Source organism: Ovis canadensis, chromosome 14 (assembly GCF_042477335.2).
Source record: "Ovis canadensis isolate MfBH-ARS-UI-01 breed Bighorn chromosome 14, ARS-UI_OviCan_v2, whole genome shotgun sequence".
In the NCBI taxonomy this organism is placed as follows: Eukaryota; Metazoa; Chordata; class Mammalia; order Artiodactyla; family Bovidae; genus Ovis; species Ovis canadensis.
This window is the reverse complement of record NC_091258.1, coordinates 32,361,309-32,386,182: the sequence shown is the minus strand read 5'-3', so window position 1 is coordinate 32,386,182 and position 24,874 is coordinate 32,361,309. Positions and strand designations below refer to the sequence as shown.

At 37.5% G+C, this 24,874-nt stretch overlaps 1 protein-coding gene across 16 annotated transcripts in view; it reads right to left on the bottom strand.

Moving 5' to 3' along the window:
• Positions 1-245: 245 nt before the first annotated feature.
• Positions 246-24,874, bottom strand: part of CYLD (CYLD lysine 63 deubiquitinase) — a 66,896-nt gene continuing 42,267 nt past the window's right edge. For all 16 annotated transcript variants that reach the window (XM_069552778.1, XM_069552767.1, XM_069552770.1 and 13 more), the window contains 10 exons: positions 24,550-24,715; positions 23,400-23,541; positions 21,311-21,433; positions 18,810-18,901; positions 17,928-17,994; positions 9,689-9,821; positions 8,642-8,750; positions 7,445-7,563; positions 6,955-7,171; positions 246-5,313 (listed from right to left, as the gene is read on the bottom strand). In XM_069552778.1, coding sequence (XP_069408879.1) covers positions 5,129-5,313; positions 6,955-7,171; positions 7,445-7,563; positions 8,642-8,750; positions 9,689-9,821; positions 17,928-17,994; positions 18,810-18,901; positions 21,311-21,433; positions 23,400-23,541; positions 24,550-24,715 — 1,353 coding nt within the window. In that variant the 3' untranslated portion in view covers positions 246-5,128. The remainder of the gene's footprint in view (positions 5,314-6,954; positions 7,172-7,444; positions 7,564-8,641; positions 8,751-9,688; positions 9,822-17,927; positions 17,995-18,809; positions 18,902-21,310; positions 21,434-23,399; positions 23,542-24,549; positions 24,716-24,874) is intronic.

Genomic DNA, 24,874 nt, shown 5'->3' with positions numbered 1-24,874 from the left:
TAGGATCAGAGCTTGGTGGTGCCAAGTTATTTCAAGAAACTACACAAAATCATGATGCCAGGAGGGAACCCAGAGACCACTGGCACATCTCCCAGGAAAAGTCTGTTTTCTAAAACAAGCACAATGATGACAGAGATTTGATGAAGACACAGGTGTGCCTGGTACTGCATTTTCCTAAAGCAATGTTCCTCTATTCCAGTCTTCCCATAACCCAAAACCCTTCCCCAAAGAAATCAAGGAAAAACAACCATAAAAATTTAATTTTAATGATACAGAAATAGTATATAGTACATTTCTTTCCACAGCAGCACTTCAATCATCTCTAAAAAATTTAACAAAATTAAGGCTAAATCAGAGCAATCTGATAATAAAGGGATATTTTATGTGGTTTTACTTTTAAAGAATGTCTTCATAAATATAGAATGTTCATCAGGCAAAAAAAAAAAAAATGAACAAGATACCAAATATGGGAAATGCAATATAAAATGTGCTCCTTTATACCAACTTCCTAACAACCATGACTCCCCCGGGAAGTTCCAAACAGGATTTTTTTCTTTTAATGAATGTTTATGACAGGATACTAATACTTTCTGGAGTACTACAGGCCATTTTAAAAAATGAAACCAAGAACAGTTGAGTCTCCCACACAATCTCTTGAAAAAATAAAAAGCAGAAGTGGACAGGGTTTTAAAGTGCAAGAGAATTACATCTGAGTCTGTGGAGCTCCAAAGGAGGATGCCTCTGGACCTGGCCTTTCCCCGCAACCTGTATTATAAGAAGACTTTCAAATACAGTAAACAAAAATGGCATCACTGACAAGACAGTCAGGAAGGCAAATGGATTTCTTGAATGACCTGCTCCAAATACTGACATTTATTGCGAGCAGGAAGAAGGGATGTCTTTCTTTTCCCTCTTTTCATTATCCTTGGCCATATGTGCTGGTTAGCTTTTTACCACCACTTTCAAACTCAAGAGAGACCCTTCGGCTGTTTCAGGATTTAGACTAAGATGAAGAGTCTTTTTTTTCCCCTCTTTTTCCTCCAATAAAGCTTCTGAAAGGAAACTAGACAATGCAACGCTGACTTGCTGCAAGAAGCCTGGCTCTATGAAGTCCCAGTCTCCGAGCAGTGACACAGCCTGGGAGGCAGAGGAGAACCCACCTTTACAGCCCCAGCAGGTACCACACCTGCTCTCAGGATGGCCTTCCATCCTCCACCCTCTCTTGCATCTTAGTATTCATATGAATATTTCCATCTTAATATGCTCTCCTCCTTCTCCACCCTCACTTGCCTTGGGGAATTCAAGTATTATTTTCATTGAAGAATTGTGGGTGTGTTAACATCACCATCCCCCTAGAAAACGCAGTCTTATTTTTCACTATGAACCTACAGTCCCCCTACTTGAACAAGGACATTTTACTTTATGACAAAAAAATCTTCCCATATTAGGGTTAAAATTTTCATCATAAAGTAGCAGCTAGTTAAGTCTACTTTTTTTTCTTTAACTTTGCATAACAATTTAATTTTTCCATTTCTTTGGTTTCCAGAGCCTCAATTTCCCCTACAGAAATTAAGTGAAGGGTAAATGTCCAGGTACGTAACATCCTCTTCAGTCTCAAGAGGGTTCCTAAGATGGCTAAAACCTCTAGGAAACAGTGGGCTGAGGCATTGATCCTAAAATGCACTTCTAATATGAATTCACATGTAAAAACAGAGAAACAATATGACAAATATACAATTACCCACATGTATGTGGAGTAATTAATACAACAACATTCTATGACCACACAATCACATAAAGAAAAGGTATTTTCGAGATCTTTCAGTTCAGTGTTTTCCAAATCTGGCTGATGATCACTCTCAGGGTCACCTGTGGTGGGGCGGGTGGGGGTGGATGGACATTTGGGGTCTAGGAAATAGGGTCTACCGTTTGTGAAGTCAGATCCAGCAGGCATGGCCGAGGACCCAGAAATTTGTCTTTCTTTCCTGTAAGATTCAATAGTCCCACCCCCTTGCCATACAGAGGAAGACACTGAGGCCCAGAGAAGTCAAGACATTGCCCAAGAAACAGAGAAAGGGCTGGACCAGTTCTTGTCCCCTCGTCCACCACTTCTGTCGCATCTCACTGCCTCCCAGAGCCCCCCACCCCGGCGCCCTTACACTTAGGCCAAGAAGCCTTTAGGAGACACTCTGCTGTTGGAAGCAGGTGGTGATCTGCTCGAGGACAGGTGCCATGTCTCATGTTCCTTTTGACACAATCTTAGGTGACAAGCATCTAAGAAATACTTATTGGCAGGCAGTCCCTCAGCTAAGGCCTAATTCTGTCTTCTCTCACACCTCGGCCTATAATCATCGACACAGATGCAAGGTCATCTAGCTGGATATCGAGATCCATCAGAAGACAACAGTAACATCTCTGAATTTATGAAGGTGCCATGTTCCCACAACAGGAATCTGAATGACAATGCATAAGATAATTACGTCTTTCCCTGTTCCTGAATTATGTCAATTAGGTGAAAAGAAAAAAAAAAGTGAATCCATGGGATAGAAAGAAGCTATTTACCTACAACTTTTGGCAAATATGAATTACAAAAATCCTCAACTATTCTAAGGAAATTATCCTTAGCAATTGTAACAATTTTACATTATTGAGTTTTGTTTCTGTCTCTCTTGGTTTGCAATGTGTATTTCCAGTTTTACAAAACATTCTTTTGTGGTTGGAGTCAAACTCCTTCATAAAGCTGATAGCAATGTGCTGAACACATTACGAAATGGATGCCCTCCCTCCCCCCCTCCCATATATATAAATTCTCACACACAAACACACACGTGTGTATTCAATGGAGGTGGGGGAACATGACTTGTTTTATAAATAAGATGATTTTACTATATTGCCATCTTGATTGTACATAGGATATGGAAGAAAGGATAACAGAAACATTTAAAAGACCAATAGAAAAATATGAAAGAAAATTTAAGGCTAAAAATTAAGTAAGTCGACAGGCACATGAGTCACTGGTGCCACACAGCCCAGCCCTGCCTGTGCCCACCTGACACACAGGGCTCTGCGGGAGCAGCAACAAGAAAGGACTGCTGATGGGGTGTGGGGGGCGGTGCTGGAGAGGGGACACCAGGGCCTGGAAGGACCCTTACCTCTAGAGGAACCATCATAGTGGGCCCTGCATCCCTTTACTGGGTGCTCCCTCCCCAGCTAATATTAAAAGAACAGGAAGCTCTGCTTGAAGAAACTGTCCTAGAAATGGTTTATGGAAGAGGTCCCTCCCACTAGAAAGTGCCTCCACACCCTACCCACGGGAAATAAGCGTACAACCCCACAAGTCCTCTTCAAGTCTTCTGCCACGAGGAGCTGAGCAGGACTAACCTTCAACTTGTGTTTTAATTTTTACAGGAAAGGAACTGTCTTCTCTTAACTGTTAAATCCAGTCTTACCTAGATATAGAGTCCTAATCATTTCTCTAGAGAGCCTTTTAAAATCACATTGATAAGCTCCTACATCCATGTATTCATCCAACACGTACTGATTAAGGGGTGACTGGACTTGTGGAAAGTCAGGGCTAGAGAGAACCTTAGGCATCTTGCCCCCCAGGCGCCTCATTAACCCCAGGGTGATGGGGTGGGGCTGGTCCCAATCTCTCTGGACCTAGTATCCAGATCACCAGTCACCCAGGTACTGAGCAAAACTTCATGCAAAAGTTATGTACTTTTTTCATAATGAAAAAAGTATGACAAAATTTTCTGTACATTATGATTCATAACAATGAATCCTAGCTAATAAATACTAGGAAAATGGAATGACAAAACCAAAGGGTAAATGCGACTTTAAAAAGAAATAATTGCAGGGTTTGCAAAGATTCTTTCTCTTCTTTTGGACATTCAGTGTTTTATGAAGTCATATGCTAGACACACATGACAACCTCTGCCTTTCCATGCAATTAGGAAGTCATTCCACAGAGACACCATCGCCACACAACACGTCCCACAGCACTGACACGGACAACCTATGCTGCTAGTGTACAACAGATACACACTACAGGTATTAGCTACAAAAACATCCATTTTCTACTTATTGAATCAGGAGGAAGGCAAAGCTGCTGCTAACATTTCAATAAAATATCTGGTTCTTAACTGTCATTATCTCAAGGGATATCAGACTGAACTTAATGCAGGGACTGATCTAAGTTCTAGATGGTCTTATCTAAGATAGTAGAGGTTGAGACAGCCAATACATCTCTTCAGAGAAATTCCAATGAGTGATTCTATATGACCAATTCATTTTCCTATTAACCTTATATTTGTATAGGAATATATTTATCACCCAAACTCTTTAATAAAATTTACTGTACCCCACTCATAATAGAGTCTTTAAAAAAGAAAAGAAAGCTGTTAGCTGACAGTTCCTACTATGAATGGAGAGCTTCAATTGCTGTATATGTGAATACCCCAGGAAAACTACATCAAAAATGGACATTTCATGACAAAAATCACTCATTTATCTCAAAACCAGAACAAATAGAAAACACCACTGAGGAAATTTAAATACTTTTGTGACCACTACCACAGAAACACAGAAACTCAGGTTGCAGACATGCAGGAATCGGCACTAGAAAGGGAAGAATTAACAAATCAAACTCAAAACAACTTTAATCGCTGGATTGAAAGTAGACTCAATAAAACCAAAGTATATCCTCCTCAAGGCAGCAATTAGCTACAAAGGAAAAATGATTTCATAATCTTGGTCCATAAAGAAGACACATTTATTTACATTCTCAATGGACTAAAAGAGGTTTTAAACTGTCACAATTAAAATTTTATGCTTCCAAAAATATCTTATGATCAATGCACTTAACTTAAAGCTTCAGGTATTAATAACTTCATTTAGACTTCTTAAAAAACCAACACAAACATACTTTCTAGAGTGCAAAATGCTTATTAAATACTTTAGTAACACAAAAGCAATTTATTTTTAAACGCAGGAATCCTGCGTTGAAGGATCATCACCACAAAGACATCCATTGCCGGCAATGGACGCTGAACAGAACTGCCAGCTCAAGTGAGACGCAACGTGGAAACTGTGTATCTGATTTCTGCACCCGTCCAGATGACCCTGTTTATTTGTACAGACTCATGGTTGGACTCTGGTACATGCACATGTATGCATCACAGAGAAGTCTTCGTGCACAGCCTTGGATTCTTCTGGAGTCCAAGGAATGCAGATCATCGAGAGACATTTTCAAGTACTCTCCTACTTCTGGGCATGGGGTAACTTGAGGAATGTTGAAGCCATTCTGACCACCTATAGAGAAAAGGAAGAGCCGTATTGAGGGCAGTGAAGTTACAAACACTTTCGCTGCCCTGCCCCACCAAAGTAACTTTAAAATTCTGTAATTTAGTTAACGCTAATTTCCAGGATCAGAAAAACCTCATTTTACTTCTGATTTCTAGAAGTCCTCTGTTTAATTCTTGACACTCTCACTTCTTGGTTTCTGAAAGGATTCTGGGACCAACAGTGAATATAATTGGTCAAAAGATATATATCCTGAGCAAAGTCCAAAATTTACTTCCCAGGTTTCTCGGTGCATTCAGTCAAGCAATAATGTCACCTACACATGTGCACACACATTCAACTCCTCACATTCCCAAACCCCTTCCTGGACACAAGCACCCCTGTTTGCTTTACCATAAGCCTGGCCAGTTTAGAGCAGATCTAGTAGCTTAAAGTACATCTAGTAAAATGAATACTATTTTATTCCCCTAAGTTTAAAAAACATATTTGTGTAACTCTATCAAGGTTCTGTTTCACGTTTCACTAGACAGCATGAGGATATAAGGCATGGTTTTAGGGACCCCAGGAAAGGTTCTTCTGCTTTAGCCTCCCAATGGCTTTTCTAAAAATATCTGGAACCCCTGTGCTTTTGAATTTCATGCTTAAATGCAAATTTTAACTGGGCTAGGGACATATTTACAGATGGAGCTGTGCTATATCAAATGTCTGAATGCTGAGAAAATGTTGAGAACCCATGAGGCAGAGCTTGGGCATCTGATCAAGAGGCGGCCACAAGGGGATGTCCTAGGTCACTAGGGGACCACACCAGAAGACTTGGGTCCTGGAGTGTGAGAGTGGCTAAAGGAAAAACGGGGTATGGAAGAACTGGAGGGATATGGAAGTCATATTCCCACAACTTTGCCTAGGGCTGATCCTAATCTGTAAACTCCATACAGGCAGGAGTACAGCTGTTTTGACAACTGCTTCATTTTTGAAACCTACTAGAGCCCTGGGCACTTCACATGCACTCATTAGGTATTTGTTAAATAATGACTAAACATCCTAGAAAGCAGCCTAGAAGGTGCAGTATATTCCCCAGTTCAGGAAAAGACATTATACATAGAATAAGCTTATTTTTCCAAAGAAGACATTTACTTCTATTCTTAGCTTTGTCATTTAGAAGACACATGGTTTAGTATATAAAAGAACATAAGCACTGAATTTAGAAAGACTGAATTAAATACATGCTCTGAGACCTTAGGCACCTTAAATCTCAGCTTTAGTAAGACAAAAACAGGAACCACTCCCATTCTGCAAGGATTTAGGTAAATGACCTAAAGTCCCTTCCAGAGAGCTTGGCACAGAAGTACTTAAGAAATGATGACTATAGTATAGAAAATGAGAGGAGCTCAAAAGTCAAGGACAACAAAGTAGAAATAAAAACTCTCAGCCTTAAAGGAAAAAAATCTGATTCTTTTTTTTTTTTTTAAAGACTCTATGCATGTCAAATTATCACAACAATACTATTCCTTAGTTTCGTAGCAAGGCTGCTAATGCATCACCAAGATAATCCTGAACGCTGTTTTGTTACTCAGAACAGGCTAGCCCACTACAACTATCCCACTACAAACTCAAATATAGCCACGTGTGGAAGAAAGGTCTGTAAAGTACCATCCCGATCAGCCATGCTGTCGAAGAATAGCCAGGCAGAGTCGTCTTTCCCGTACTTCACAAAAGCGACATAGTGGCTTGTTTCTATGCAGAGGACAGCGAATAACTCCATCTTCTGGCAGGGGATGCAGCCGTGTCTCCAGTCCCAGTCAGGCAGATCTTTGGGAAGTGACACTGGGTTGTATTTATGATTCAGCCTCTTGGGATGAAGGTGGACCTATAGCAGAAAATGAAAAGAAAGCCATTAAGGAGCCAAACTCAATGTTTGAAGGGAATGGACTTCACTTACTCTAATGGAATATGTCCCTATAAATGGCAACTGAGTACCCCATGGAAATCCATCAAATAAACAGAAGAAGCATACCCCTTAATTATGAATTTTTTAAAGTTAATTATGATTTTGAAAACTTTTCAAAACCTGAAATCTGGTTCAACTACAAATGATTTATTATTTATTAAGAGAATATCCATTAAGTGAAGTCAAACTTACTTGAGCATTGCAGGTTTTACAAAACTGCTTGATTTTGCCAGCTGAGATGTCAGGGTCATCATAGCATTCTCTACACTCATACATCGCAAGCCCTCCACATATCCGGCACTGCCTGGGGGCTGAAAAGGGTGGGGTGGGGGGAGTTAAGGGGTCTTTTACAATGCATTCTTTTATTTTAAAAGATTAAAAAGAAAAATTAAGTTTTAAAAAGGATAATGCTCATGGACTCAATAAAGTCTATCCCTCCCCATAAAGTATAAATTGGATTTCCTAGGATTCAGAATATTTTTAAAGACATTTTCTCTGACCAAATGACTTAAAAAAAAAAACAACTCTAGAGTGTTCCCCTGATTATAAAACTTCTACTGATGAATGTGCTAAGACACAAGAGAACATACAGAAGAAAACTGAAAGCATCTACAATTTCAGTTAGCAAGAGATAACCACTCTTGTAATTTCTCTTATAACTTTATATCTGCATACTTAACATAACTCAGTGTGTGTGTGTGTGTGTGTGTGTGTGTGTGTGTAGCTCCTCTTGTAGACAATATCAACATACTTTTTCACTTAACATTACATCATGACCACTTTCATATAAAACTGGTCTTCAAAAACATGAATTTGAATAGCAGTACTTGTGCTGTACAGATACACTGTAATTCACTTAACCACTCTCCTTTAGTTAACATATAGAGTGCTTCTAATTTCTTATTCATAAATATATTTGCATACGAAATCTTGATTTACGTGTCTGATTTTTTTCAGAACAAATTTCTAGTGTAATATTTCCAAGCTCTTCAGACAGCAAACTGTCTTTAAGAAAACTTGTATCCTGTTAGACTCATTCCGGAGAAGACAATGGCACCCCACTCCAGTACTCTTGCCTGGAAAATCCCATGGAAGGAGGAGCCTGGTAGGCTGCAGTTCAAGGAGTCGCTAAGAGTCGGACACAGCTAAGCGACTTCACTTTCACTTTTCACCTTCATGCATTGGAAAAGGAAATGGCAACCCACTCCAGTGTTCTTGCCTGGAGAATCCCAGGGACGGCAGAGCCTGGTGAGCTGCCGTCTATGGGGTCGCACAGAGTCGGACACGACTGAAGCAACTTAGCAGCAGTTAGCAGACTCATATTCACAATTAATGTGAATGACCTGATAGACTATTGTTGAAAAACAAACTAAAAAATCTTATACTTACTGTCTTCAAGTAAATCTGTTATATTTAGTTCCAGAGAAGGAAAAATTTTTTTAAATAGTTTAAAGTCTTTTCCAAATCGAGGCATCTGAATAATCAGACATGATGGTGCCTTAAAAAAAAAAAGGATATATATAATTTTAGAATCAAAACACTGATAAATTTCCCTGAAATTCCCCCAAAATAGTCATGGTTGTCAAACCAAGCAGTGGTTCCAACATAACATGGATGGCCTGTAAAATGGGATCTGCATGTGAACACAGAGTATAAAGGCAGAGCACCAAAGAGTCACAAGCCTCAAGTAGTCCAAGATGTATGGACACATGGACACACAGGTCCGGCAGTTCAACCACCTGGGGTCTCAAAGAATATGATGACTGTGCAGAGTAACATTCTACTTTGGGTTTATATTTTTCAAAAGGTTTCAGAAAAATTGTTTTTGCAAGTATAATTAAGAAATTCATCACTGAAGGACACTATTCCTTATATTTCAACAAATAAATAATGGTAGCTATTAAGGTTTTATCAGAACAACCCTTTAAAAATGGATACAATGAAAATGAGCCACAGTGTGTGCTACTAAGATCATGAAGATAGTCAGTAAAAGAAAAGTAAATTATATTACTTATTCATTTACAATAAGTGAGTTTTGTCTTTCATTGACAGAGGAAAAGTAAACCTTCCTTTGGATGATATGCTTGAGCAAACTATTAAATTGGATAAAATGTGAAATTGAGTGAAATGACAACAGAAACCCTCACAATCTTTTTTGCTCTAAGCTACTTAAATGTTTTCAAGTTACAAATCAGATTGATATTTTCTTTGGCACCAAAAATCTAAAAAGTTCAATCTTAGTATTGTCTACTAAGTTCAATTTAAAGTATTTTCTACAAGGACAAAGTTGAAGCATGGCATAATTTTTAAATTTATGTTAACAGTTTGTGTTTATAACTGTTCTCAGTGTGTTAAAAGTAATAGTTATTGAAGTAATGGTTTTCTTAAGAAGCCTAAGGACTTGAATATAAAATATAGTAAGTAATTATCACATACCTCAGCAAATTTCAGGTTACTGTTGATAAAAGACCATTCTAATAACTGCTGAATTGTAGGAACTCCAACTTTCTCATTTTTTTCCATAAAAATTTGATAGAAGTAACAATCTTGTACTTTTTGACCTGCTGATCTAAAAATATGCAGGAAAAAGCCAGATAATTTCCTTATGAAATGCATCAGAAAGTGAAGTGGTTCTAGGGGCATTTGAGAACACAAAAACTATTGAGAACAGAAATCTGCAACTCTGACAGAACAACAGGGATAAAGACAATCATTTAGATAAAATAATTAAATGTACTTGTGCATAAGAACTTACAAATTATTTTTTTTAGTTTTCATACTGAAAGTTTCCTTAGTGATTAGGAAAAAAATAATGTAATAACATCTGCAATCAAAAAGCACTTGTGAATAATGATAACCAGAAGCTAATATCATTGGTTCAACTTTACTGTTCAAAGCTAGAAAACAGTAAATTGCATTTAATGCCTTTAACAGGAAAGTCAGTTCATACATGGCTGAATGGGACAAACCCTTAGAGACCTTCCAGATGGTCTAAAGACCTTCTAGACCTTTAGAAATTTTTAATTTCTAAAATGAAGGCCCTGAGATCAGGTGAAGGATCATCCTTCCCAGCAAGTCAAAAGCAGAGCCAGGTGTAAAACCCAGGTAAAACAACCGCTCACTCTTCTCTGCACTATTAGATGGTCACTCATTAATTCAACAAGCACCAAGTTAGGACCCACTGTATGCAAATCTCAGTGTTACCTTACATATTTTCCCTTCTAAATATTTTTACTAGAATGCATGAAAATTCAAGACTAACTGTACCAAAAGAATCAATAATCTTTAAATTTACTACTTACCCTTTTTAGCAGAATTTCTGGGCATAGAATCAGGCAGTTTATAATCAGATTTATAAGTAGATTTCAAGATTTTTAGGGAAAAATATTAACATACACACTAATCTCAGAAACCCTGTTTCCCAAAGCAACTTATACCCTGAAATAAAGACAACTTATTTGGTAACAAAGTAGAAATTGTTGAGACTCCACGACAAAAAAAAAAAAAAAAAAGATAACCAAGAAATCTGAAGGTTATGCTGTACCAATATTTTAATCTATTATTGATGACAATAAAATGCCAGCATTTTTCTGTGAGAGTCAAAAAGCATTAAAAAGAATCAACAGGTAACAGAAAAAATAAGACTGGAAACAAAGAAAGCAGAAGTAGTAGAGGTGAGCAGTTACAAAACTCAGAAATATTAATAGTAATAAACGAGAGGGATGGTGGTTGGAGGGAGCACAGAGAGGCAACCATGAGATGGGAATCAAAAATGAGGATGTAATACCAACAGCTTTGTGATATTTGGACAGAAAATGAGAGGGGGAGGGGAGCGGCAACTACTCACACCTCATAACTGAAGTTCTAGAAGATTAATAATATCCTAGGGTGATTAGCTCATCACTGAGAAACACATATATAAGAATTAGAGCAAAATTGATGGTATTGTACAAAACCACACACCTTACATTTCTGTTTATCACCACCCCCCAAAAAAAACCTAAGAGCAGAAGGATACAAATGTTGTATTAACTTTAAAAGAAAACAGATGTCTAGGGAGGAGATAAAAGTATTCACAGGTTTGTAGGTCTATCTTTGTAACACAGACCATAGTGGGTAGTTGACTCAAATTTTTTACAGATTCTGGATTATCTAGTAATATGGAATATAACATATCCATGTAATAAGAATTCCCAGTTCGGAAGTTGCTGTATAATACAGAGAGCTCAACCTGATGTTCTGTGATGACCAAGAGGGGTGGGTGGTGGTGGAGGGAGTGGGAGGGAGGCTCAAGAAGAAGAGGATATATGTATACATATAGCTGATTATATAGGACGATCCCCTGGAGGAGGACATGGCAACCCACTCCTGTATTCTTGCCTGGAGAATCCCATGGACAGAGGAGCCTGGTGGGCTACAGTCCATAGGATCACAAAGAGTCAGACATGACTGAGCAACTTAGGGCACACACGCAGTTGACTCACGCTGTATGGCAGAAACCAACACAACACTGTAAAGCAATTATACTTCAATCAAACATTTAAAAAATAAAAGAAGAATCCCCAGTTCTATGGTTCTATAGTAAGAGGTACTCAATAGTACAACCTGAAGATTCCCTTATATCTGCTTCCTGATGCTGATTTTTTCCATTATTTTTCCTGGAGGGCTTCACCTCTATCCACTAGATTCTCCCCTTGGTGGCTATAACTTCAGTTTCACTCTAGCACCCCCCACACAATTAGTCGTTGCTACTGTTTTTAAGTATGAAAGCTTGATATACCTACCTTTACCAATTTCTTGCTTGACTTCCTTGTTTCTTGCATAACATTCCCTTATTCTAAATTTGGTTTTATGTTACTAAAGCATACCTTGTAATAAGTCTCTGACTGGTAATTTAGTCCTGTTTCTTTCTGCTCAGGAATTTTGTGCATCTTTTTTCTTAGAATTTAAGTGTGTCAAAAGTTCTGTAAAATCTTCAGTTATTATCTCTCAAGCTGTTGCTGCTTCCCTAATCTCTAGTGATTCCTCTGAGAACTACAATTGGAATTTGTCTTTCATGTCTCTTTTCTTTGTTTTTATCCTTTACTTTTTATAACTCTGTCCCTTTGGGCTACATTCTAGGTAAGTTCTTCAGATCTATCTTCTAAATGAGCAGTTCTCTCTTTAGTTGTGCATACTGCCTTCAGTGAGGTATCCTCTCCCAGCCATATCTATATGGCTATACTATTATTGTATTCAGTTCTTTCTATTCAGTTTCTAATTGTGTACTGGTATCACACTGCTTTAATGTCTGTTGTGCTATCTTTATAGCTTATAATAGAATTGTTTTTAAAAAACACTACAATGTTTTCACATCTTATAGAGATTTCTAAAATTGTTTTACAGCATTCCAAAGGGGGGAAAAAGTTAAGATCTTGATTATGTACAAATTATTTTATAAAAATTAACATGTTAAACGTATTTAATCTTTCTACTTAAATATAATCTTTCTCATTAATTAATCAAATCACTTTTTAGCTATGGACAACTTTTTAAAAAATCTATCTCAATAAAATTGATTCCTTAGAATTTTATACTTTCATGAAGCATGGAATTATCCCTTCTTCATATTTGCTAGTGATTAACAAATACAATTGATTTCTCCATGATTTTATTCTACATGGCCAAATTACAAATTTTTGTATTAATACTACAATTTCTTCAATTCTCTAGGATTTTCTAGGTATACATATGTGCATGCTAAGTCACTTCAGTCATGTCCTACTCCTGTGACCTTAGGGACTCTAGTCTGCCAGGCTCCTCTGTCCATGAGATTCTCCAGGCAAGAATACTGGAGTGGGTTGCCATGTCCGCCTCCAGGGAATCTTCCCAACCCAGGGATCAAATCTGCATCTCTTATATCTTCTGCATTGGCAGGCAAGTTCTTTACCACTAGTACCACCTGGGAAGCCCAGGTATACATATAGTTATCACCATATTTGAAGAGATGATAAATATATTGTCTTATTTCATTAGCCAGAACTTCCAAAACATTATCAAATTATAACTGCAGTATTGTCCATCAACCCTTCCTTCCTTTCTTTTTACTCATTAACTCAACATTGGCATCAAAGAAAATCACTTGAGACACTGAGATGAGTAAGAATCCTTGTCTGTGTTAGCTTTTAAGGAAGTGCAACCTCAAAAATGACAGAATGATCTCAGCTGTTTCCAAGGCAAACTATTTAACATCATCATTTTAATCCAAGTCTATGCCCTAAGCAGTAATGCCAAAGAAGCTGAAGTCAAACGGTTCTATGAAGACCTACAAGACCTTCTAGAACTAACGCCAAAAAAAGATGTCCTTTTCATCATAGGCAATTGGAATGCAAAAGGAGAAAGTCAAGAGATAGCTTAGAGTTAACAGGCGAGTTTGGCATTAGGGTACAAGATGAAGCAAGGCAAAGGCTAACAGAGTTTTGTCAAGAGAACATACTAGTTATAGCAAACACCCTTTGCCAACAACACAAGAGATGACTCTACACATGGACATCACCAGATGGTCAATACCAAAATCAGACTGATTAAATTCTTTGCAGCCGAAGATGGAGAAGCTCTATGCTGTCAGCAAAAACAAGATCTGGAGCTGACTATGGCTCCGATCACCAGCTCCTTATTGCAAAATTCAGGCTTAAACTGAAGAAAAGTAGGGAAAACCACTAGGCCATTCAAGTATGACCTAAGTCAAATCCATTATGACTATATAGTGGAGATGATGATTCAAGGGATTAGATCTGGTAAACAGAGTGCCTGAAGACCTGTGGACAGAAGTTCGTAACACTGTACAAGAAGCGGTGACCAAAACCATCCTAAAGAACTATACAAAAAGGTCTCAATGACCTGGACAACCAAGACGGTGTGATGACTCACCTATAGCCAGACATCTGGAGTGTGGAATCATGTGGGTCTTAGGTAGTGTTTGTACAATCAAAGCTAATAGAGTTGATGGATTCCAGGTGAGCTATTTCAAATCCCACAGGATGATGCTGTTAAAGCGCTGCACTCAATATGCCAGCAAATTTGGAAAATTCAGCAGTGGCCACAGGACTGGAAAAGGTCAGTTTTCATTCTGGTCCCTGCCAGGAGCCAGCATGGGAGATCCCACCCATGACAAGGTCATGCGGAAAGGCCTGATGGGCAAGGGAAGTCAGGCTTCAGGGGTTCCCCTGGGTTTTCCTGAGCATCTACCCCAAAACCAAAATCTGTCTGTTAACTGTCTGCTATACTATACTCTTCTGACATTACCACCTTTTCTCTGGAAAGAGTTAATTCAAAGCTCCAGTTAACAGTCTCCTGCATATAAAAAGAATGTTTCGGCTTAAAACCCCTTTGATGGCCTTCTAATCTATCTGACCGGTCTGCTTTAAACTTGTGGATTGTTTACAGCCCCCAACCGTGAGAGGCACGAAGCTTAAAACATCTTAAAGATATAGAGCCTTTTGGAGCTAAGAATTAGTTTTGTGAAGAGTTTGTTGAGTTAATGTTTGCCACCAGGCCTCCATATCCTTTATCTTTTAGGCACCTGGGAGGATATTAATGTAAACGGATGCAGAAACAGGAATATAGTAGTTTTGATGTTAGCAATACTAGACTTTTGAGTTAATTAATTTTCTCTTTGTTATAAATCACTGTACTCCTTTTACTTGTTATAAATTGTTGTATTCTTGCTATGTAATAATGTAACTTTATTTAGTGCTTTCTGAGAGTGGCACCAGACTTTGGGAAGAACAACAAAAATAAGTCTTCTGGTTGACAAACCCTTATCAGAAAAGGGCCGTAAAATGTTAATTGGCCTTTTGGCCAGAAGATGATGTAAATCACCTAAAACTTGTGTATACAACTAGGTATGCAAAGAGAAAGCCTGGTCTCGATAAGAGTGAGGGCTGCTGATGCTGCATAATTTTATATTATCCATTGATCTCTATGTACAAAAAAAGGTATAAAAGGCCTTTCCAGATAATAGAGGTGGGGCCAGTCATTGGAAAGACTGGTTTACCCCATGTCTTCTTTTCTTACTCTATTTTCTGGCTGAATTCCCATCTGGGGCGTGGAGGCTTGCCATGTCTACTTACTTGCCCCAGCTTCTAAGATCTGTGAGAGAAGGAGCCCAAGGTGGGGCACTCTCCGATATTCAAACGGGCGCCAGTAGCCTAACGTAGATGGTGTAAATCTCTTGTCCTGAGATTTTATTGGTTCTCCATGTAAACCAAATTATTCAGCCTCTTTTCTCCACTAAATTTTCCTACTACACTATTTCTTCCTAATCTCTGTTTATATTTCTAATTAAATAAATAAGTTTTCCTCACCTACGCCGTCTCCCCTTCGAATTCCCTGGATCCACCAGGGCAGGACCCCAGCAAGTCCCAAAGAAAGGCAATGCCAAAAAACATTCAAACTACTGTACAATTGCACTCATTTCACATCTGGTAAGGTTACACTCAAAATCCTTCAAGCAGTTTCAACAGTATGTGAACCAAGAACTTCAACATGTACAAGCTGGATTTAGAAAAGGCAGAAGAATCAGAGATCAAAATGCCGACATTTGTCGGCTCATAGAGAAAGCAAGGGAATTCCAGAAAAACATTTATGTTTGCTTCATTGACCATGCTAAAGCTTGTGACTATGTGGATCACAACAAACTGAAAAATTCTCTAACAGATGGATATTCCAGACCACTTTACCCATCTCCTGAGAAACTTGTATGCAGGTCAAGAAGCAACAGTTAGAACTGAATATGGAACAACTGACTGGTTCAAAATAGAGAAAGGAGTACGAGAAGGCTGTATATTGTCCCCTACTTATTTAACTTATATGCAGAGTACATTATGTGAAATACTGAGCTGGATGAATCACAAGTTGGAATCAAGATTGTCAGGAGAGGTATCAACAACTTCAGTTCAGTTCAGTCGCTCAGTAGTGTCCGATTCTGCAACCCCAGGGACTGTAGCATGCCAGGCCTCCCTGTCCATCACCAACTCCTGGAGCTTACTCAAATTCATGTCCATTGAGTAGGTGATGCCATCCAACTATCTCATCCTCTGTTGCCCCCTTTTCCTCCTGCCTCCAATCTTTCCCAGCATCAAGGTATTTTTAAATGAATCAGTTCTCTTCATCAGGTGGCCAAAGTATTGGAGTTTCAGCTTCAGCATCAGTCCTTCCAACGAACAGTCAAGACTGATTTCCTTTAGGATGGACTGGTTGGATCTCCTTGCAGTCCAAGGGACTCTCAAGAGACTTCTCCAACACCACAGTTCAAAAGCATCAATCAACAACCTCAGATATGCAGGTAATACCAATCTATTGACAGAATGTAATGAGGAACTAAAGACTCTTTTGATGAAGGTGAAACAGGAGAGTGAAAAAGCTGGCTTAAAACTCAATATTCAAAAAACTAAGATCATGGCATCTAATCCCATCACTTCATAGCAAACCGAGGGGAAAATGTGGAAGCTGTTACAGATTTTCTTTTCTTGGGCTCTAAAACCACTGCAGATGGTGACTGCAACCATGAAAGTAAAAGATACTTGTTCCCTGAAGGAAAGCTATGACAAACCTAGACAGTGTAATGAAAAGCAGAGACATCACTTTGCTGACAGTGGTTCAAACAAAGTTATGGTTTTTCCAACAGTCAGGTACAGATGTGAAATCTGGACCACAAAGAAAGCTGAGTGCTGAGGAATTGATGCTTTTGAGATGATTTTGAACTGTGGTGCTAAGAAGACTCCTAAAGAGTCCCCTGGACAGCAAAGAGATCAAAACAGTCAATTCTAAAGGAAATCAACCCTGAATATTCACTGGAAGGACTGATGCTGAAGCTGAAACTCCAATATTTTGACCACCTGATGAGAAGAGCCGAGTCACTGGAAAAGACCCTGAGGCTGGGAAAGACTGAGGCAAAAGGAGAAGGGGGCAGCAGAGAGATGGTTAGACAGCACCACCAACTCAAAGGACGTGAATTTGAACACACTCCAGGAGATAGTGGGGGACAGGGAAGCCTAGTGTGCTGCAGTTATGGGGTTGCAGAGTCAGACATGACTTAGCAACTGAACAAGAACAACAAAATAGCATATTAGCAAGATTCTTCAGCAAAATAACCCACACTAAAATGTAAAAAGGTCCAGCATTCAACCTGGAAAATTCATCCACTTAGAATATCTCATGAAGAACTTCACTGCATGAAATTCAAGACTTTCATTCAAGTTGACAGGGAAAAGACCAAGCTATAAAACTGGAAATAAAAGAGCTAATTTAAAGCTAAATTAATTGAGTGGTGTAGCCAGAAACAGTGCTCCCATCATGTCTGACTGAATTCAAATAAGATTCTCTTTAAAGGATTCATTAATTTAAATTACAAATATATTTATATACAGTATAATAAGAAAATGACTTACAATAGTATTTATTACTGGGGTTAAAATTAAAAGCATAAATTTATATTGGATTTGATCTTCCAGTTAAGTATGATACTATGGAGAAGACTGATTTAAATTAATTTGCAGTGTAGGAACCTAAATATTAGGATCATTAAACAAACACAATATTAAGTAATCACTAAGAAAATCAATTCTACTGAATGATGGCAGTGGAAATGAGGATTGTCTTTTTTTCCAATGCTTATGTAACAATTTAAAATTACCTGATTTTTAACAATGGTTCTACTCTTAAAATATGATGAAACAGGATATTCAGGAATTCTTCAGGATCTAGGAGAAGATAAAAAATCAAATAAATCACAGACAAAATTTTTAAACCATTCTATTTTTATTTAAAACAGTCATATTCCTATATAGAATTCAATTTCATAATCAATATTATTTCAATGAAAAGAATAGTTCTCAAGTTTTCCTAACAAAAAAAAATACAAAGGATATTTAAATGTTATGAGAAAGTATTATGTGCCAAGTTTGTTATAACTTCATTGCATTTTAAATAATAATTCATATATAGGGAAATAATTTTAATTTGGGGGGAAGAACTTAACCTTAAGTATGACCTTATTTTTTCTGTTATTTAAATAATTATCAAGACTGTAAATATTAAAGTTGGTTACAATATACTGTTAACACATTCAAAGTCAGGAGTTGAACCTCTGAGGAAATTCATTAGCTAATGAACAGATTAAACATTGTCTCTGACCATAATCTTAAATCCTAATCAGTCATTTGTAACTCACCTAATAACAAGGAAAGCAAAGTGGGAATTGTGGGAAATTCAGCGCAACTCTTCACCAGAGTAAAGAAAACACCTCTGAGTATCATTGCTGGATGGAAATTCTCCTTATGTATTCATAATATACTAAAACCAGTCAGCTTCTTAAAGGGGTTCATTATTTCACATATCACTCATTTTAGAAGAGAGAAAGTATTTATAAAAAGGGAAGAAAATTGCACATCACAAAGGAAAAATTATATTTTAAAATAAAACCCCCAAAACTACACAGATATAACATTTCAGCCAATAAATTAGCATTTATGCCTTCAAGTTATTTTTAAAGCAAATCCTATAAATCAAAAGTCACCTTTTTCTTCAGAGGTAAATCCTGATGCAGCCTCAACTTTTTCAAGTATCTTCCTCAGTTTCATAATCTTTGTTGCACATACATATCCATATCTGTTAGTAAAAAACTATTAATTCTAGCATACATATTAAATTAACATAATATTTTACTGAAGTATATAGTTGGTTTACAATGAGCATAACACATTTTTTAATAATCATGTTATTTCTTACATAAATCTAGTGTCATAAATCAATATGCTTATAAGTATTTTTTAAAATACAATTATAAGCTTCTTGAGGTTTAAAAATTTTGAAATAACTATTATACAGTAATAAAAGAAAAAAATAATTTTAATTTATGATGACTGTTTTCTCTATGTCCTTAAGGATTTAAAACATTTACTTTACAAAATAGAATATACAATTTTGAGAGAAAGTCCTTTTAATATTAAAGGATGAAATAGCTACCAAGGGAAATGGGAAAGGGCAGTCATAAGAAAGTGAAATTCTAAAATCTGCAGTCAAACCAATTATCATAATTACATTTTCTCTCATCTTTGTCTGAATACAGGAAACTCAATCTTTGACAAAATTCTAATTCTAAAAATGGCTTCAGAAGACACCTTAGAGGCCACCATGGGCTTAATAAAGGCAAGTCAGTACCAGATAATCTTATAACCATTTTTCCTATCTACTATTTACTCACTCATTAGCTCTTTGCAGCCAACATATATTGAACACGTACCACTTACACAGTAATCTAACCTTTTGGTCACCAGGAATACAAATATGAGTAAGGTTAAAAAAACAGGGTATCTGCCTGTGAGAAGCTTGAAATGGAGAAGGCACAGATTCAGTCCCATGTAAAACTAGTCAGCTATAACCTAGATATGACTGCTGTAGACAAAAAGAATCTTGATCAAAACAGGGCATTTGGTAAGTTTCTTGCTGTGGACAGGATGACAAAGTCTGATTAACCATGATTCTTAACGGGTTGGACAACAATATTCGAAGAATGTTTATTAATGGATTTATGGTGTTTTAGTGAGCAACTGAATTGAACTGAACTGAGAAGGAAATAAGGAAATAAGGAAGTGGTCACATGCCTTAGTTTTGGATTTAATTTGTCTTGTTCTAGTATCAATCACTGGGGGGAGGAATAGATAGTATTTTAAAAATTTGTATTTATACAAATATAATATAAAATAATTGATGTAAAAATCAAGACTCATAATTATCTTAAGTGAAAACTATAGTTTTTTCATCACTAATAGAATTTAAGGTAAAGAAAAGATACAAGTGGAAAAATTATTCACCTATAAATATACTTTCCTAGTCATGTTATATAATAGGTCTTTCTGAATGCTCATTATATTTCAGTGTTCTGCATTTTGCAATCTTATATCAAGATATTTATTAATTTCCATTGTTAAAAAATATGTCACAAAATTTAAGTTTAGTTTAATATGGACTTTACATAGCTTTCTCTCTGTGTTCCTGAAAGAACGGATTTATTTTGTGATCTACAGCCCTGACTCTTCATAGTTTAAATTTTATAATGTGACATCATCCCATATTCCTCCCACCACTTTCAAAAGCTCTTACCAGATGTCTTGTACTTCTACCACTACAAATTGCTCTCTGTGGCCAAAGAAAGACATATTTTAAATTCTTAAACTAGGAAATGACCAAAATCATCACCTTTTTAAGGGAGGTGGAAGGAGACCCAAATATCTTCCTTTAACCAAGAAATATGTCAGTAAAATATATCTCATCTATTTCTAATACAAAACTATTAAATATTCACTACTGCATAAATAAAAAATTTCCCTTGCTGCTATTCATTCAGATAAAATTAAGTTTAAGAAACCAGATCATACCAAGTAGGCTAATAAGCATGATTGTGCTCAGTCATTCAGTTGTGTCTGACTCTGTGCAATCCCATGGACTATAGCCCACCAGGCTCCTCTGTCAGTGGAGATTCTCCAGACAAGAATACTAGAGTGGGTTGCCATGCCCTCCTTCAGGGGACCTTCCCAACCCAGAGATCAAACCCATGTCTCCTGCACTGCAGTCGAATTCTTTACCGTCTGAGCCACCAGGAAAGCCCAGGAATGCTGGAGTGGGAAGCCTATCCCTTCAGGGGATCTTCCCAACCCACGAATTGAACCAGGGTCTCCTACATTGCAGATAGATTCTTCACCAGCTGAGCTATCAGGGAACATTTTAGGAATTGCGTTGGAGAAGGTAGAAGTCCCAAGTACTTTATATCAGCTATTCTGAGTGTATGCTACCAAATGGTTTCAACATTTCATGGCATGCCCTATGTGCCACACTTTGGTCAGATGTTAAAGTAGTACAAGGGCCAAAAGTTTTTTTAAAAGTTAATACTTCACCAAGAGAAGTAATTCTCTCCCATTTCGCATTAAATGAAAGCAGAGAATAAGTTAATTACTGTACCAAGAGGCAGCCAATAAGACACCATCTAAAGGGAAAAATAACTACATATCTTTTACTTACATTCTCAGAGGATTAACGATTTCTGTCCTTAGGAGTTCTTGAGTTTCACTATAGTATTCTACGTCATTCTTTTCTTTAGGTCTAAGTAACACAGTATCCAGAACGGAACTAAAAGCAAATAAGCTGAAAAATAAAAAAGAATACTTTCCCTCATGCTGGAAGTACACTCGTTTTTGAGAAACACATACTAAAAAGAATATGAAGAGAAAAATCACGAGAGAGAACACATAACATACAAATCAGTGTTTTTCATTAATACAGGCAACCAAAACCCCTGTCAGGTTTCCTATGGCTCACTCATTAGGGCCCAGAAATCCTCCCATGATAAGGAGAATATTAATATCAAGAAGGTAAACTACAGTGCTTCCCTTGTGGTCCAGTAGTTCAGAATCCACCTTGCGGTGCAGGGGATGCCGGTCTGGCCCGTGGTCTAGGAGGATCCCACATGCGGTGGAATAACTAAGCCACTCTGCCACAACTCTTGAGCCTGTACTCTAGAGCCCTCAAGCCAATGCTACTGAGCACACACACTGCAACTACAGAAGCCTGTGCATCTAGAGTCTGCACTCCACAACAAGAGAAGCCACCACAATGAGAAACCCATGCACTGCAATGAGCCCCTGCTTGTCACAACTAGAGAAAACCTGCATGCAGCAACAAAGACCCACTACAGCCAAAATATAAAATAAATAAGTAAATCTTTAATAAAGAAATACTGCTGCTTAGTTTATTTTAAAAAAAGAGAGAGAGAAGAAGAAGGTAAACTGTTGATTGACAGTGTTAAAGGATAAAAATATACCTATTGGGTAAAAAGTTCTTTGCCAAAACTGAAAGAAAGCCTACAGATCTGAGTTAACAAATAGACAACAGAGAAGAAAGTCTGGAAACTAACCTCCCAAGGTAAAAACATTGCCAATACGCAACCCATTCTAGATATTATACTTCTTTCTCATCACACCCTCTTGCAGAGACCTAAATTACTTTAAATCAATTGGGACTAACAGCAGTTACATGCTAACATCAAAGAAAAAAGAAAATTTGGCTAACACAGTTTTATCATAAAATCTGAAGAATACTACATCAATTCTTGCTTTTGTCAACACTTCAGAGAGACTGAAAATATTCTGCCCCCAAAATGGCCCTCCACTTATTCTTCTTCCTGCCTTTGAAATTTTAACATCTTATTAACTTCCTACTTCTTACAACATGGCTGTACCAAGCTGGCAGGTTATGCTCAATTTAACTAGCACTATACTTGGTTCAATCTTCAGAGCATAAAAATTTTTGCCATGTTAAATTGTTCAACTTTGGAATAAACTACATAAACAAGGGCAACTGCTTCTACTGAAAATAATTCTTTAAAGCAGATTTATGATTGCCTCTACCTAGTAAAACAAACACCCAAATCAGTCAATGACTTATGGAAAGTCCTGTTATTTGATTTGTGCACAAAGATCCTGTACTTATTCTTTTCAGTCCTTTGCCTTCCCACATACACTCAGAATATCTGTTCCACCTGTAACACCACCATTTCCTCTTATCCATCATTCAGTGCATGACTTCTTGTACTCATTTTTCGGATACAGGCACAGAAAACAATACTCAGTAGTTTCCCAGGAGCATATCAGTTCAGTTCAGTTCAGTTCAGTTCAGTCGCTCAGTCGTGTCCGACTCTTTGCGACCCCATGAATCACAGCACGCCAGGCCTCCCTGTCCATCACCATCTCCCGGAGTTCACTCAAACTCACGTCCATCGAGTCGGTGATGCCATCCAGCCATCTCATCCTCTGTCGTCCCCTTTTCCTCCTGCCCCCAATCCCTCCCAGCATCAGGGTCTTTTCCAATGAGTCAACTCTTCACATGAGGTGGCCAAAGTACTGGAGTTTCGGCTTTAGCATCATTCCTTCCAAAGAAATCCCAGGGCTGATCTCCTTCTCCCTGTCTTTCCTGAACCCGAGCCCCCAGTTTCTCCATTCAGAGCCAGCTGGCAGTTCCTCCATCTCTCTCCCTCCTTCTCCCTCCCTCTCTCACACACACACATACCTGCCCCCGTGGTATTATATTCCTAGTGCATTAATTTTAAACTTACCAGAATAAGGTGGAGTCTAAGTAACAAGAATTGTAATGACCCTGGATACCTTTCTTCTTTCCAATCATTATCTCTAAACCTTCTTTTTCCATTTTTGGTGGAGTATTTTCTTCTACTACTTCACTTAAGTACCCTCCAAATGCTGCAAAGATAAAAACGAAAACAACTCTTTTAAGCTAATCTAGTATATATTCCCATACATATTTCCTCACTTAAAAATATCTTTTTGTATTTTGACACACAATTTATTACTCAATTTAAAACTAAATTAAAGGTAGGTTTTGGTTAATTGTTATTCAGCCTGGCTTATAAAAAAAAGCTAACATTCATTTTCAACCTTACTTCTTCCACAATTTAAAAAACACTTTAGAATATTGAGCAATGTAAAAAAGCATCTTTGCCAAGCAAACTATTTTGTTTCCCAAATATTTTGTCTGAAGATGTTTCATTTTTCAAGTTGGAAAAGAAAACAAAAAGTTTTAAAGCACTATTTCTACTGTAAGAAAACATGTTTTTCATAAAAATAATTTTCCTATTTTTACCTGTTTAACCCTCAAGATGCTTCACCATGACGATACAAAACTGGAAAGGGTCAGTATCAGGAAACTGCCACCTACTATAAGTGATGAAAGGATCAGCCCTTCATCAAGCAGTTAAAACTACTTCTTCTAATAATGCTGACTTCTTGATAAGATATGCTTATTGAGGTACTTAGACAATACACTGAGAAGAAAGTCATTCTTGATAAGATATGCTGACTAACGTACTTGAACAATACAAAGAGATGAAAATCAGTGCCATACAAAAAAGGCCATATTTCCATCTCTACCTCCTGAGTTGTTGAATATTAAATGTTGTTGAAAATTAAATGTCTGTAAGAAACAGAAAGGGAAAAATAAATCCCACTATTTCTCAATTTTTAAGGTCTCAAGCACAGTTTCCTGGCTATTACTTTTTCTTAAATGGCCCCTCTTAGAATAAATGTAACTTTCTTATGGACCAAATAATCTTTTTTTTTTCCTGATTTAAAAGCCTGATGAACACTGGCAAGAAAGAAAGAAACACTGTTACTACTATCTACTGCAAAATGACATGAGATTAGAACTAGAATCATTTCAGATTGGTAAATAAATGAAAGGCAGGCAAATACCTAAAGAATTACAGCGTTCGATCTGATTGGAAACTGGCTGCAGGGACGCAAACCTCGAGTCGGGTCTGCAGCTCTTCAGTTTAACAAACAGCGCCTTCTTAAGGGCACAGGTGAAATAGCGAGTGCCCCTGAATGTTCCATCTGTACAACCCGCACATTCATCTTCCTGAAAAAAAAAAGAAGCTTAGACATGCATTATTCTGCATCTTGCAAAGACATATACAAAGAACTAAGACCTGTTTATCTTAGGGTTAACTAAGTTAACCTTTTCTTAGAACTCCCTTGTCACACCTGTCCTGAGAACTTCATCAGAAAAAGGGGGTTG